We start from the raw sequence: 11755 nt of genomic DNA on the forward strand, positions 1-11755 counted from the left end.
ATAGCTTGCAATTGCTCTTTTTGTGAAGGAATAAGGTCATTCCCTTATAAACTCATATCAAATAATGAAGAAGATTCCGAAACTAAACCATAATATTCGATCTCAGTGAGTTAAGTAATAGAAGCGTGTGAAACCACAGCTTCAATAAGGGATGGGTTACCTTTTAGAGTTATGGCAAAACCATTTCTCTGAAATGTCATAGTCATTTGAGCCCAATTCACATTTATATCTCCTAGAGTGGAGAGGCAAGCTACCCCCAATATTAAATCAATACCACACAAAGGAAAAATGTAGCAATCTGAGGATAGTGTAAAATTATCTAGCTCCAATTGCAACCTAGCACATAACCCAGATGATTCAGTGTGATGCCCATCTCCCAATCTAACTCCAAAGAGGTGTTTGTGTGATTTGCAACCCAGGCTTTGTCAATAGATTATTAGGAATGAAATTATTTCTTGCTCCACTATCAATCATAATAGTTACCTCCTGTCCATGTAAACATCCTTGAGACTTCATGGTTCTGAGTTTGGAAATCCCTCCTACTAAATACAACGGCAGTTCTAGTTGCTTGAAATGACCCTCCTGCAAACCTTCAGTAGTGATGCCTTGCCCTGTTTCTGGTTCGATATCCTTTGAAACTTCTTCATCATCCCTTACAATTAGAGCTCTAAGAGTTTTTTCCCGGCACACATGCAAAGGGCTATATGGCTGCTTACATCGATAATACAATCCCTCAGCCTTTAGATCCATGAATTCCTGATGAAAGGAATGCCGCAGTCTCCTTCTCAAGATATTAGAACTCATGCCTTTGTTGGTTGACCCTTCTGGTGGTGCAGGTAACCGGAGAATATTGGAGTTGGGCTTTTCTAAATTGTGGTTCTCTTTTCTTCCCTTATTGGACCATTGAGCAAAGAAATTGAATTTCTGTTGAGAGTGTTGATTTTTAGAATAAGTAGGCCTATTAGACTGGCCCAACCCTTACTCTTTCTGCCCTCTTCCTCCTCCCTCTTTAGATTCCTTGGTCTTCATAGTCATCTGAAGCTCTCTTTCAATGGTCTTGGCAAATGTTATAGTACAGAAAAAGTCTGGTGTTTCTTGGGGCAAAATTCTTACTCATATCTCCGTTTTTAACCCATTGAGAAAGTATCCCAAGTAATGCTAGTTGGTAATACCTGGCACTTGAGCAGCTCGTGCGATAAATTCATCAATAAATTCTTCCACACTTCCTTCTTGCTTAATTGCTGCTAATCGTTCAAATGGAGTAGCTATGGAATCTTCGCCATAATGTTGCAGTATTTCAACTGAAAACTGCTCCCATGTCATATTAGGGTGTCGTTGTCTCACTCATTTGAGCCAATGCAAAGCTGGTCCTTCCATGCAAACCAGAGCTAGCTGGACTTTCAAGGCTGCAGGTGTTTGATATGCTGCGAAATAATGATCTGCCTGAGTCAACCAACCCACTGGATCATCACCATCAAAATTGGGTAGTTCCACCTTCTTGATTTCTAGTTGAGAAACTTCTGTAACTACTTGTGGTGCCAAGATTTTGGGTGCCAACGTCTCACTAATAATGGGTTGACTGGTGGAAGATTGGGAAACAACAGGAGTTTCAAGAGTACCCTATGGACCTTCTGTTGTTTTTCCTTTTATCATGGTAGATAAATTAGAAAGCATCGATTCAATGCTATCTAACTTGTCCAGCTTTTGCCTGTGCTGCAACAATTCATCCCGCATTCCATTAATTTTCTATCTTGCTGCTCTCTTTCCATACTAAATCGTTGAAATGTTTCTTCCAATGCGGACATGTTCCTCTCTATTGCATCAACCTGTGAATCCATTCTTGTGTTTCGCATTCGGCTGGTCAGACCAATTTGATAGAGTTAGGAATAAATAGAAATAGAGAGGAAGGCAATCTCGTATTATTTTGAAAAAGTAAAAACAGTAATACAACTTAGTTCAACCAGTAATGGCTATTACAAGACAAAATTACACCAAAGAATTCCCAATAGAAATCTTAGGCCCAGCACTAAGACGAATACAAGATCACTCAAGAAAAGCATGCCTTCCCTCTCTCACGGATGGTTACTTGTAGCTTTCAGCGGTACATGAAAGGAGCACCAATTTGTTGTCGACGTCAGTGCTTCCAGAATGCTCTTCATAAACAATGGTTACCATTCTGTTATCCAAGTCAGCACCTCTAGAATTCTCTAAAACCTCAGCTCCATTTCTTCTTATTTTTCTCCTTGTATAAACTCTGAGTTGTCCAGGCCCATTATCAATCTTATAGCCTTGTTGATTCAGCCCTGTCATATCATAATGATATTTTTATTTAAATGTGTATATTTAAATCTCATGTCACAGAACTTATGTTTTGTATCTTTTTACCCAAACAAGGTTATTATTCCAGACTGCTAATGTGCATGCGCACAATTTTTTGTATATGAAGGTTAGTTTATCCAGGGGGTAAAGAAGGTGGCAGAAAGAGACTATGCTTCTGATTACTCCAAGAATAGTTTGACATGCACATACTGAATGTGGCATTTGTTCTTTACTATTTTATTTTAGAAGCAAGAGGACTGTGGTGGTTATACTCAACAAATTGGAGGAGAGATGAATATTAAGATGTTGAGTGTATAAATCATTTGATATGTTTTTGGATTCATGAATTCTTTGGACTGGACATTGCCAACTTTTAGGCATGTCAACTGATAAGTAGTTGCAAATATTGGTATTTTAAAATCATGAATATTAATAGTGATGTTAAACACAGTTTGTAACAGATTCTCATTTTCTTTTTTATTTGCTTATGTTTTTAGGTGCACACTTATTCAGAATTTACAGCAATTACTATTTGCGTCTTCGACTACTGCACAGCCAATATTGACATCCCGTGTATGACTTTCTCATCATTCTCTTAAATCCTGCTTGTGCTGTTATTTTCACTTGTTTTATGTTCATTGGCTTTTTTTTTTTTTTGGTAGTTTATGCTTTTATTACTCATATATTAGAACTTTTCTTGATTCGATGATGAATTTGGAAGATCAATACTTATCGATTTTAACATTCTTATTTCTGCTATGCTAATTATGTGTACATGTTTCTTCACTGCCTAACACGTTGCACATCAAAGGCTAGTGTAACTATGGTCTGATAAAACTTCCCCTTTAACTTAGCCAGTATTTTGTGACTACATAGGACTCTTTGTCACATTTTTCACACACCTATCCTGCTTTAATTCTGTGGTTGGCATCTTCCTCACTTTTACCATCCTTTTATAATGAAGCATAGGTATTTAAAATCTGTTTTTTCGGTAACGTTTATGTCACCAAGGCTAACCCATTATAACTTACCACAGGAGGATGAGGAAGAATAAGTAGTTAGGGATGTCTGATAAGAATGGATTTTGGAGGGAAATATGTTGAAAGTAGCAGTTAGCATATCTGATTGTTAGGGAGCAGTTATCATAACTGCATTAGTTAGTAGCTGATAAGCTATTTTGTTATAAATAGGTATACTTTATCCGGGTACAAGATATACTTTCTCCCCCAAAAATTCTATTCTCTTCTCATCTAGTTTTTCTTTGTTCTCATCTCCTAATTTTTCTGTTCTAGGATTCTGTTGCAATCTCTGTAATAGAGATTGATGCTAGGCCGATATCTAACACCCTACTTTGCTTACCCCCTTCCCATGCTGTGCATATAATTTGTTTTAGTTGTATTTAATTTTAAACTTTTGTAGGTATTCATATTCAATAATAATTATAAACCATGATGTGCAGTAATTTGTTCCAGTTTATGTAATGATTTTGCTTGTGATTTCCAAAAGTGTTGAGCTGATTCTTAAGGCTTTCGGAAGCAAATTTACTGAGGTAGGGAAATTACTTGCACTGAAAATAATGGAGTGTAACGTAAAATCTTGAATGCCAACATATTTCAACTCATCACAAGGATGCTTGTGATAGGTCTACTTTAAATTTTACCTTGGAGCAACATAACTACCTGGCCTTATTTGAAAAGTTTCTGCCCTTGCAAGAGTCTTGACAATTCTTGTCATGATTCACAGTAGTTTTAGAAAAGTTGCCTTTGAAGAGAGATTGCCTTAATGTGTTTGGTTCTTCAAAGGGATTTGGGAATACTCTTGGGATTGACATGAAATTATTAGAATAGTTGCTCTGATATTTTTTGGCTAGATATGGGTTTGAAATTTCCCTCTGGAATATCACATCTGAGAAAGTCCTTTTTTTAAAATTTGATATTCATTGCCATGTTCATTTTACTTTGTCCTGTGCGTGATTCTTCTGTACTCTAATTTGATATATTAGCTTCATGATGTATGCTGCTATTTTAGCCATTAATGAAGGAGCTTGATGAAATGGAAAAGATAAATGCAAAACTCTCTGCTGCAGTTGAGGAGGTCACTCTTGAACACTGTAAAAAGAATGAGGTAATCTTAATTTGATTGTCACTATCATTTAATTGGTTAATTTCTTCTGGCAATTGAACCAATACTTCTGCACTGGTGGAATCCTGCCATGATCTGCAGCTGTGCCTGTGCTGGTGCTTTTTTGAATGTTGTGTGGTATAAGAGCGACTAAGAGACCCCTCTTAGATCCGCCTCGAAATTTTTGAAAAACAAATGCATCTCCTTATCAGACGAGTCTAAATCAAATTAACTTGCCAAATGCTAAGTTTGGGCAGTGTATGCCTGCAATGTGAATGCCTACAAAAAGGGCATTTTGGATATAAAGACTGAAGATAATAACAAGTGACGATTATATGATATCTCATATTAATAAAAGCTGAAAGAAATTTAAAAGAAAGAGAAGAAGAGACAAGAGAGAGATCATTCTCTAGTAGCATACTATGCATAATATATCCAACCAAAATTCCTCCTATCATTGCTTTATAAGAAAATCTTTGCTGTGAAATTTCCCGATATTCTTGCTGTTTTTGCTTGTACTGCATCGTTTTCTGGTTACTAGTTACTGAACTGCAAACTGAAGTTCTCATCTACATTCTTTATGCCATGTAGATTGTAAAACATCATTCTCAGGAGGTTGGATTTCAACGGCGTGTTTTTGTTGACTTCTTCTGCAATCCTGAACGTTTGAGGAGCCAAGTTAGAGAATTGACTGCACGAGTTAGAGCACTTCAAGCTTCATAAGCAGTTCATTAATTTATGTACTTCAATTCTTTCTTTTTTCGGCTTTTGTTTTTGTCTCCCCCGCCAACCGAAAGGGGGGGAAATGCACAAGGAGACTACTGAATCACATCACATATATGTAGATTTTTCAATCTGGCTGTATTATAGGGCATCGTAACTGCATTCCCAGCTACTGTTGTTTATGAACGTCAAATCTTTTTATGAAATAAGGAACACACTTTCAACTTGCGACTCTAACATTAACTATCTGCTTGTTTCCCTGTTAAGCTGGATGCAAACAAGAATGTGTACAGTAGAAATCATGGCATGGAAAAATCTATGCTTTCCACTCTCCCTCGTCCCACTTTTGGTAGATGTCGAAGGCCACAATTTGGTCTAACTGCAAGCAGAATGATGTAATTGAAAGCATTATGAACCTGTTCGGGGTTGAGGTTCAAATCTGCGTTTTGAAAAGTCATCTTTTCAGATGCTCTGTAGGTTGGGCTTGCACTATTAATCTTGCAGGTATAATTATGGTTGCTCTTCTCTATTATTAATTATTATTATTATTTTGTTTTTGTTAATTTAGAAACTCAGTAAAAGGACATCATTGGTATTTTGTATCCCTTTCATATTTCAAGCATGTGCGAACGAGCTCTCTCTTGGGCAGGTTTCTTACATTTTTACCTTATCTGATTGTGGACTGACTGTCGTTTATGAATACGATCAGTGATTGTATCTTTAATTTTTTGAAGTTGGGGATAACATTATCGCCAAGGTTGGTTACATTCCTTATACAATAGCCAGCCTAAACATTTAAATAATTTTGTCTTTATAAGAGGTACACATGCAACATCTGTCATCTATAATCTGCAAGCCAAAAACACCAGAACTGTAGCATTTGGACTCACGTTGCAATTAAAGATCCTGGTGTGGAATGCGACTTCAAAACAACTCGCAAACCAACAAAGATTAGTGAAACTTGACATTTCAGCTCTACCCACTATAGTTTTGTCACAATCGCAAATAACACTAGGACACTGTCCGCTACCCACTCCCTCGTCTTATGGAGAAATTCTCCTTCTTGGTTGCCCTGCACCCATCAGCTTGTCCTCTAACCCGTAAAAATATGAAGGGGAAATTGATCTATTGTTATCAATCAGCAAAGAAATCCCCACCAAACCTAGACAAGTGATGAGGTTTCCCATCAGAGAAACTGCGTTGCGTTGGAATCTTGATGGACTTAAAGCTTAGGATAGTTTTGCTATTTTTACAAGTATCGTCTTCTTCTACTAAAGGTGGTGGGTGTGGTGACTTTTGTTCTGTAGTAGCTCGGTGGAGATGGCACCTAAAAGAGCCAGCGTGGGTGGTTGGAGAACATATGCAAGTCCTTTTCGAGGCCACTGTTGGGTTCCTTTCGGTCACATTCTTCGTAGCCATTCTCTGTACTTCATTTGGCGGATTCTTGCATTTACTAATCCTGCTAATAAGACCCATAATATTTTAGGCACAAAGATAACTATTCACACAGCACAAAGATAAACTATTCACACGCACACGCAATTAATTAAAATATTTTAATTAAAAATTTTTTAAATAATTATTTAATTATTTTTAAATTACTTTTTCTGACAAAATTTAAATAAGTGCTTTCTGAACTCTCAACTTCAATTTTGGATAAGTTTATTAGTATCTTAATAATTAAATGTCTGTCTTATAATATAATTCTAACCATCCTCTCTCTGTTCAAAGAATTAAAGAAGAAATTCATACTGGGTAACTATGAAGAGCTTCTTCGTAATTAAAAAATGCTCTAGGAATTTATGGTAAATAATGAAACTCTCATAGACCAACAATCACAGGGATCGAGATGCATGGAAGTAACGTAGCTCCAAAGGACAATGGACAATTCAGTTCAAAATTTTGCATTAATGCAAAATCTAAGTTTTTTTTTTCTCTTTAAAATAAAGTAGAAATGAATTTATAATAAAATGAATTGGAAGCAAACAACAATCAAGTCATCAAGCAAAACTGAATAAAATGTAACTTACCACGTTGGGTCAGAATCTTCTTTACTCTGCAACTCAACAGACATTGAAAATGGAAAATTGAAAGAGAAAAGGAAGGGAAATTGGTAAAATGGAAGAGAAATAAGTAGAAATTAACGCAAGAATCGGTCAAAAATATCTAACTTACATCTTCTGATATTTATCTTTTATCCAATACAAATTTGGAATATGATAGTGGAGTCCATAAATGGGATTTAAATTGATGGGTGTTTAATATTTAGAACTCTGAATCAGAGTTTTTATTTTAAAAATTTTTATTTATAGAATTTCTTCTATATTTATATTAATTTGGTTATTTTAATTTAAATAAAATATTAATAAATTAACATATAATAATAATAAATCTTGTATTAATATATAAAAAATAAATAATTTAATAAATTAAAATTCACTTAATATATATTAAATAAAAATTTTAAATTTTAAATGGTTAACGACAACGTAGAAATAATTTTCTGAATTTTTTTTTTTTTTTAAGACAGCAGAAATCGATCTAATAGAAAATGGGCAACGCATGTAATGCATGGAACACAAGGCAATTAACTTATGTCATTTTTCTATTAAAGGAACAATAATCCTGTCCTAATTTCGTTTTTATCCCTCTAATCTAATCCACGTCAAGATGTTAGCTTCCCTGTTTAAAGTTAAAGGTCTTGCTTTTGGATAGAAAGATTAAGGGAAAAAGTTTTTTTTTTTTTTTCCCTTTTTAACTTCGGCTTAAAATAAAATTTTGATTAATCATAAAAAATATAATCACTTATTAATTCATCTTAAAATTTATTAACTGAGATTTTATTGATAAAATGTCTTCAAAAACAATTTTATGAAAACAATATCATGATTTTGAATTAAATTATATTTATTAATACACATATTAGATTGTTAAAATATAATGGTTAACATCTTAACCTCTGTTACGATGGAGGCAACAGTATAAAATTTTAGTTTAAAACTTAATTACACTGTTATTTATTAAAAAAAGTTCAATATAGTTATTTTTAATTTTTTTTATCTAATTTAATTTAAAATTTAAATTTAATTTAATTTAAAAATAAAAAAGAATTAAACTTCTTAATTTTTAAGTTTAAATCAAAAAATCAAGAAATTTAGTCTCAAAAATAAAAAATTAAACTTTTTAATTTTTTATTTAAATCAATAATTCAAAAAATTTAGACCATAAATTTTAATATTTTAACTAAATTGAGTTTAAATAGAAATTTTTAAGTTAATATAGACAAAAAAGTTGAAAATTACTAAATTGAATTTCTCCAATAAATGCAGGGATTAAATTGAATATTTTGCAATAAAACTTTCAACCAACATAGATAATTTGGTATTCAATTGAAATTAACTCCATTGCAAAAGACGAAAGTTTTTTTTTTTATTAATAAATATTCACTTTATTAAGAAACACTTTAAAACTATTTATTCTGAATGTATCAATCAATTTTTAAATTAAAAATAATAATAATAATTATTATTCAAATACAACAACTGACTTGAGGATATTCTTCATAGTAAATAATAAAAAAAAATGAATAAAAATTTTCAAGTAAAGTTACCTAGAAATATGAAACTTAATTATTTAATAAATGGAGGTGCAACCAGTTTTCTCATCCATAATTATCAATTAATTTTCTTATATATTTCAATAAATTAATTTTTTTTTTATTGTGATATTAAATGAATTGCAGAAGTGTCTGAACCTCACCATAACTTTTCCAAATCATTCAGAAGAATTCTGATTTCAATATGTTTTAAAAAATGAAAATTACAGGACTTTTTATGTAGAAATTCAGAAAAAGCAATCAGAGGAAAGATGGGAATAGAAGAGAAGACTATTTAATATTCCAAGTTGCATGCGCAACCAGAAAAAGCACCAGCATTTGCCAGTTTTCCTTCCTTCACCGCCTTTCTTTTTCTCTGCATAACAACACCATGTCTCTCCTACCTTTTTTATTTTTTAAAAACCCTAATTATAAAAAGAAAAAAAAAATTTCCATCCTAAATTCTATTATAAAACTAAATTATATTGATATTTCATTATAAAAAAATAATTATCCTAAATCATAGGATAAAAATATTAATATTAATGCACGTTTAAAATTTTTGCATTGTCAATATTAATCTTTGGTTATGATCACTGAGTCACTTAGGTCTCTCTAGTTTTTAGAAGTAGAAAACTCTCTTTTTCACTTTTGTTCTTTGTGCTTCGGGTGTTCTTACTGCCAGCTTCTCCTGCCCCAATCGGACAAGGGGAGCTTCTCTCCCTCCCCGGCTGTGGATCAACTCTTTTCATTATTGGGTGGGTGTAAATAAACAATTTTATTTTGAGTTGTTATGGGCAAACTGGGCTTCAGTGAGAGTTTCTTTTCAATATGCTTTTTTCCTTTTGCTGAGTTTGTGCTCATCTCCATGCATGCAGGAGGGCTGAGCTTATGATGTGTGTTGCTTTCTTGGTCAGGTGTAGTTGTCCACTGTTCTTTGTTGCAGTTCAAAACTTTTGTTGCTTCTATGAGGGGGTTTATCTTTGGGGTCGTGTGTATCGACTTAGCCATTAAAGTGACTCTGTTAGCATAATTATAGCAATTAGCATAATTACAATAATTAATATGATTATAGGAGATTTATAGCATAATTATAGCAATTATTATTCTTGTCTAAATTAGCTCATATTCTCATGTATAAATAGATGTAATATCTCTGTAAATAAGGAATGCAAAGACACAAATACACAATCATTTTCTTCATTACTTGTATTCTTTCTTCTAACATGGTATCAGAGCCGTAAAGCTTTTATTTATAGTTTCTGGGGTCTCTCCTCTCTCTCTACAATATGTTCTGGTTCATTCTTTTATTTCTGTTATTATACCAAAGAGCGTTTCCAAATCTGATCCAGTGATTGTGATGTGCTCAATATTAGTCCAACTACACGCCTCTGTTGAATCGCACTAGGTATTGATCCTCTTAGCACGACTCTTCGTCGTTCTACCCGGCCCGGCTTAATCGCTGTTGAATCTGCACGATTGTTGATCCTGCGCTTGCATCTGCTCCTAGCACTACTCATCGTCGTTCTACCCGTCTAGTTTAACTGCATCTGTTGAATCTGCACGATTGTTGATCGCTCCTAGCACTACTCTTCGTAGTTCTAGAATCGCACGATTGTTGATCCGCTTGCACTACTCTTCGTAGTTCTACCGAATCTGCACTTGTTGATCCAATACACGCTCCTAGCACTACTCTTCGCTGCCCAATTTGATTCATGTCTCCTCCAAACCGATATATTCACCAAATGCATCCTCCCGCTCGCTTTCAGGATCTCTTAAGCAAACTCAAGTTGGCACCTGTGTTACCACCTTGAGTTTGAGGGGGGGTGTTAGCATAATTATAGCAATTAGCATAATTATGCTAATTGCTATAATTATGCTAACATAATAATTGCTATAATTATGCTACACAAATCTCCTATAATCATGCTGATTGCTGTAATTATGTTACACAAATCTCCTATAATCATGCTGATTGCTGTAATTATGCTAATTGCTATAATTATGCTAATTGCTATAATTATGCTAACAGACTCGTTGTTGCCGAGAGAGCTCTGCCCCATTAAAAATTTATATTATAATGTTGAAATAAATTAAAAATATTAATTTTGTATATAAAATTATAAAAAAAAAATTATATGTGCTTAAATTTTTCTATGATAAATTGTAATTGTGGCTTGTGATTGTTTCTGTATAATAGGTTAAAAAATAATTGATACATATAAAATTCTTTTATGTATTGAATTATACATATATGCAGTGAGTCTCAAAAAATTATAATCATCGTAGTTTTGTCTTTTTAAATTTTAATAATTATAACTCTATTTGATAATATTAACTATTCTAATAGTTATTAATTACTTTTGTAGCTGTTAACTATTTTATTGGCTATTAGCTGTTAGTAATTAACTGTTTATACAATGATTTAAAGTAGAAGTATTCGGTAAAAATAATTATTGAATGTAAAAATAGTAATATTATCTTATTAATTTTAATCAAAATGCTCTCTCAATTTATAAAAATTAATAATTTTTCATAAATTATTTATTTAATTATTAAATATTACTATAAATATTATATAATCAAATATTATAAACAGAAAAGATAATATTTTAATTATAATTAAAACACTAAATGTTGTTTTATAAATTTATTATCAAATAAAACCAATATTTATATATTTATCTATTTTTTATTATTCTGTCAATTTCATATGATGTACTGAGACGGTATAATTACTTTATTATATAATTTCTTGTCAAAAACTTTTTTTTATCAAAATTTCAAAATTTGAAGCAAGAAATTAAGAGCATAGAAAAGTGGTATGCAAAAATAAAGGGAATCACGTGATCTTACATTACAATATCAATATGTCTCAATCAGTCAGTCCTTTAATTAAAATGGTACCAAAGTATGAGAGATCCAATTTTATCTCTAAAGCTTTTGGTTTTCATGATGTCTGTTGACTAAAGAAGAAGGAGGAGACGATCTGCAAAG

The 11755-nt window shown here is 32.7% G+C and overlaps 1 protein-coding gene across 2 annotated transcripts in view; it reads left to right on the plus strand.

The window, feature by feature from the left end:
• Positions 1–5400, plus strand: part of LOC110662278 (AUGMIN subunit 3) — a 29429-nt gene extending 24029 nt beyond the window's left edge. For both annotated transcript variants that reach the window (XM_058149931.1, XM_058149932.1), the window contains exons 16-18: positions 2817–2892; positions 4348–4443; positions 5032–5400. In XM_058149931.1, coding sequence (XP_058005914.1) covers positions 2817–2892; positions 4348–4443; positions 5032–5163 — 304 coding nt within the window. In that variant the 3' untranslated portion in view covers positions 5164–5400. The remainder of the gene's footprint in view (positions 1–2816; positions 2893–4347; positions 4444–5031) is intronic.
• The last annotated feature ends 6355 nt before the right edge of the window (positions 5401–11755 follow it).

This window comes from Hevea brasiliensis, chromosome 7 (assembly GCF_030052815.1).
Source record: "Hevea brasiliensis isolate MT/VB/25A 57/8 chromosome 7, ASM3005281v1, whole genome shotgun sequence".
In the NCBI taxonomy this organism is placed as follows: Eukaryota; Viridiplantae; Streptophyta; class Magnoliopsida; order Malpighiales; family Euphorbiaceae; genus Hevea; species Hevea brasiliensis.